The following is a 4992-nucleotide window of genomic DNA, read 5'->3' as shown; positions in this document are numbered from 1 at the left end:
TATTTTGTACAGGAGTGGCTGTGTGGTAAGTAGCTTGCTTACCAATCTCATGGTTCCGGGTTCAGTCCCACTGCGTGGCACCTTTAGCAAGTGTCGGCTAACCAAACCTCGGGCTAACCAAAGCCTTGTGAGTGGATTTGGTAGACGGAAACTGAAAGAAGCCCGTCATATATATGTATATAAATATATATGTGTGTGTGTGTGTGTGTGTCTGTGTTTGTCCTCCCAACATCGCTTGACGTGTTTATGTCCCCGTAACTTAGCGGTTTGGCAAAAGAGACTGATAGAATAAGTATTAGGCTTCCAAAGAATAAGTCCTGGGATCGATTTGCTCGACTAAAGGCGGTGCTCCAGCATGGCCGCAGTCAAATGACTGAAACAAGTAAAAGAGTAAAGAATTTCATAAATAAACAAACTGAACTGAACTTAATCTAATCTATTATAATACTGAGAGGATTAGATTAAGCAAGGTTAGATTAGTTTATTTATAAAAATATGCAAAATATTTACTGATGGGTCATTAGGTGCAAGAACATCTTAGAGGAAGGAAGTTTCTTGACCTCAGCGCCATTATAAGTTACCCAAATGAAAAAGAAAATAAAGAAACCATTCCAATAATCTGAAGAGAAATCATTTTTGTCAGTTCTTGTAGGAATGTTGCAAAGGAAGGCAAAAGGTAAGGTTATGGCATTTATCTTTTGACGGAGTTTCGGATGAGGAATTCCAGGTCTCATGTAAACAGACAAAGGGTACGGAACTGGAGAACGGGGGAAGGGAGTTTTGGGGGATGGGGGTTTAAAAAAAAAAATGAAAAAGAGAAAAATTTCCAGAATTGTAATTTCTTTTATATGAAAATGAAACAGAAAGAAAACGAAGAGTATAAAACAAAGCAAAAAAGAAAAAAAAACCCTGCTGTTTTTACCTTTATGATGAGGTATTCCTCATCTGAAACTCTGTCTTTTATTAGGGAGATTGGGGGGAGAGGGGCAGGTACGTTATGTGTTTCATAAATATATAACAGGTCCCAGGTGAGATTTATCAGAACAAACCCAGCTCTGTTGTACAGAAATTGTTGGTTGTGACACGGAGAAAAGAAAAACTTTGATCGAAATCTTTTCTATAGAAATTACGTCATAAGTTTTTCATGAATATAAATTCACTTACGTATTATATTAAGTACTCTCTCTCTCTCTCTCTTTTGCACACACTTACCTGACCTGTCTGGTATGTTTGTCATTGGGCGAGACTAAAATTTTACACATTACTAATGCAACTACTTCAGAAGGTTTTTACCTAATTGAAAAAAACAACAAAAAGACCACACCAAAAATGCTGTCTTTTCAATAATAAAAAATTGTTTTCATTCATGAGCTTACCTTGGATTGTATTATTTATTTATGTTTATTATAATTAATAGGTGAGAAGAAAATCCAATTCATACTTTGGGAATTTTGGACAAAGGGAAAAAAAATAGCTGAAAGGTATAAAGGAAAACTGAACAAATTTACATTTTTATGCTTAAATGAGGAAAAATAAAGAATCAAAACATCAGGAAAAGTGTTTAGCTGTGTAAAAGCATGTGAAACTTTGTAATATTTACATAAGAGGGGGGAGGGTGCTGAAAAGTTGCTGGCTTTGAGTAAAAGAAAATACAGGGGGATCAGTTAATTGTGATTTTATTCAACGTATTCCCCCCCTCTCAGATTCACACACTTATTGCAGTGGTCCTTCAGTTTTTCTAAGCCCTCTAAAAGAACTTGGAAGTTTAGGCCTCCAGCCAGATCTTTTGTGATACCCTTAACGCCAGGAACATTTCAGCCCCTCTTTGTGTATATATACATACATATATATATATATATATATATATATATATATATATACACACACATGCATATGTAAGTAAGAGAAAACTTGTAGAAGCCTTATAATGTTACAATCAAAGATAATGATTTCAACCAGTTATTGCATCATTAATCACAATAAGTGGCTTCTGCTGAATGTGCATGTGTGTGTGTGTGTCTGTGCTTGTCACCCACCACTGTTTGACAACTGGTATTGGTGTGTTTACACCCCTGTAACTTAGCAGTTCTGCTAAAGAGACCAATAAAATAAGTTCCTGACATAAAAAGAAATAAGTCCCGGGGGGTCAATTCACTCAACTAAGAAAAATTCTTTAGCATGGTGCTCCAGCATGGCCACAGTCTAATGACTGAACCAATTAAAAGATAAATCCAGCTGTCATCATAACCTTTTAATGTCTGGCTTCTGTTCTGTTGGGATCCAAAGGCTTCAATAGGGTCCAACATGTCAAACGACTGCTTTGGGCTCCACTCTGCTTCTTTGCCATACTTCTTCAAGTTGGGCACCCTTCCTAATGCCAACCCCTTCACAGGGGCTTTTCCACAAAGTGAGCTCTAGTGTAAGTTGCAAGACTAAGACTTTGTCTGAGTGGGGGGAGGAGGTCAAATAGGGGGTGGAGGAGGCAGCTTGATGGTAGAATGATGAAGGGTTAAAGTATGAAGGAAGGGGCCAGAACAACTTCCTTCGAAATGGCTGCTCACATTCTACAAAAATGGGTGTAAGTAATCAGTATGGAGGTGGAAGGAGAGATAAAGACAGAGGTGATAATGTTTCAGGGTGGGCCCTGGGGGGTAGAAGAGCAGGAAAAGTGAGTGGGTAGAGGTAATAAGGGTGAAAGAAAAACGTGGAGTTGGGGGTAAATGTACTGAATGACAGTTTTATTTGATTTTATTAAAATTAGATTCAGTTCAGACGATCAAAATAGAAGCAGGGATTTTGAAAACAAGAGGACGGAGTATATAATGGTGTAATAATAATGAATACAGATTGGTGATGTTACTGAGTCATGAAAAGACATAAAATATCAGTTTATGATGCAGACTAAAACGAATAGAATGTCACAGCAGCAATTTATAGCAACAAGTTCCATATTTTATGACAATGTCCATGAGAAAATTAAACAAGAAATAGATATTTCTAGTAACAGTATTAGATAATTTTGATCTTGTCATAAAGTATAAGTCTGTGACAACTTTATATATATATATATATATATATATATATATGTGTGTGTGTATATATATATATATATATATATATATATATATGTATATATATATATATGTATATATATATATGTATGTATGTATGTGTGTGTGTGTATGTGTGTGTGTGTGTGTGTGTGTGTGTGTGTGTGTGTGTATATGCCAATGTGAAAATGGCCTTATCATAACAAATATGACAGCAATTATTTGTGAGAATTTGAAAATTATGATGCATAGATTCATCCTGTGAATTATTCAATACTGATAGCAACCCTGACACACTGACACACTCACTCACTCACATATACATCTACATCCAGTTATTGGTGGGAAGGATCATTACATCACCTGTTATTTACCTCGTTCATATTTCGTATGAATTTTCCATCGAATTCCCTGATGGCTATGAATTAAGTTCTTACACACACACACACACAAGTAATAATCCAAGGGAGCAAGGTGTGGAGTATACGTTGGGCCTGGTATCATTTCAATTCCCTCATGTTCCTGGAGTTTATTCCGGGTTATCCGAGTGGTAAGAAGTCTTGCATTGTCTTTCTGCTGAAGACCTCACTTTCTGTTGACCAATGCTGGGGATTTTTGCCACATAATAGCATACATCTGCTCCAACTGTTTGGAATCCTGGCTGGTATTGATGGTTCAACCGTTCTGTTTGAGCTCATAGTAAAGTACCCCCTCATAACACCCCCAGACGCAGAGCATCACCTTGTATTCAAAAGGCCCATGTTCGGCAACAGGTTCCAGAATCTGGCCATTGTTTAACCAACACTTACATCTTCCCTGGCTTATTGTTCTGATCCAGGACTCACTTCATGTGCTCTCAACGCTTCATCAACTAAGCGAAAGTGGAAGCTTCAGTGAAGAAGTTCTTTGCCTCCAAGGACAAGAACTTGCATCAGCATGGGATGAAAGAACTGGCAGAAAGGTGGCTTCAGACGATGCTACACGATGGCCTCCTCTGCTTCGTATGCACGTGAAGTGTTGAAATATTGTTCATTCGATAATAATAATAATAATAATAATAATCTTTTCTACACTAGGCACAAGGCTCTAAATTTTGGGGGAGGGGGCCAGTCGTTTAGATCGACTCCAGTACGCAACTGGTACTTAACTTATCGATCTAGAAAGGATGAAAGGCAAAGTTGACCTCAACGGAATTTCAATTCAGAACGGAGACGGACGAAATACTGCTTAGCATTTTGCACGGCGTCTTAACGATTCTGTCAGCTCGCCGCTTTAATAATAATAATAATAATAATAATAATAATAATAATTAATAATAATTAATAATAATAATAATTGTTTCAAATTTTGGCATAAGGCCAGCAATTTCGTGGGAGGGGTCAGTTGATTACGTCTACTCCCGGGCTTAACTGGTATTTATTTGATCGACCCCCTAAAGGACGAAAGGCAAAGGTAACCTCGTTGGAATTTGAAACCAATAATTATAAGAATGATTATGACAACATAATAACATTCCATGTCTGATTTTAAAAAAAATATATATATATACAAAGGCAGCGGACTACATCATCCAATATGTGGGTTTTATTTTTATTTTAAGACAGCAGAATATAATTTGGAGGAGATTTAGCAGGTTTTCGTCAAATCTTCAACAATACTAAACGATTAATATCTCCGATGTGAGAATTTATTGTTTGTCAGTTCTTCTACTCCACATGACAAAATGTCAAGAGAGATTTGGGTTTCATATAAAAAACGAAATCCATTCAACGAAACGCTCATACATACAGATGAATATAATTATCAAATACTATCACCATATCATCATCATCATCATTATTATTATTATTATTATTATTATCGCAAATTTTGAATAAATGATGTTCAAAGCATAAAAATTCGAAGCTTAAAAATATAATTACAAAAAAAAAAAAAAAAAAAG

General features: G+C 36.2%; 1 protein-coding gene across 3 annotated transcripts in view; it reads right to left on the bottom strand.

Annotated features, from left to right (window-relative positions):
- The window catches only part of LOC106869560 (RNA N6-adenosine-methyltransferase mettl16), a 14535-nt gene extending 10455 nt beyond the window's left edge, over positions 1–4080 (bottom strand). The window contains exon 1 of one of the 3 annotated variants that reach the window (XM_014915349.2): positions 3425–4080. In XM_014915349.2, coding sequence (XP_014770835.1) covers positions 3425–3554 — 130 coding nt within the window. In that variant the 5' untranslated portion in view covers positions 3555–4080. Of the gene's footprint in view, positions 1–922; positions 943–1376; positions 1395–3424 lie in introns of those variants that run through there. The other 2 variants (XM_052976737.1, XM_014915351.2) reach the window with 2 other exon arrangements.
- Positions 4081–4992: the final 912 nt, after the last annotated feature.

This window comes from Octopus bimaculoides, chromosome 25, assembly GCF_001194135.2.
Source record: "Octopus bimaculoides isolate UCB-OBI-ISO-001 chromosome 25, ASM119413v2, whole genome shotgun sequence".
NCBI classification, from domain to species: domain Eukaryota; kingdom Metazoa; phylum Mollusca; class Cephalopoda; order Octopoda; family Octopodidae; genus Octopus; species Octopus bimaculoides.
Note: the sequence above shows the minus strand (reverse complement) of the source record. Positions and strands in the feature narration are given on the sequence as shown.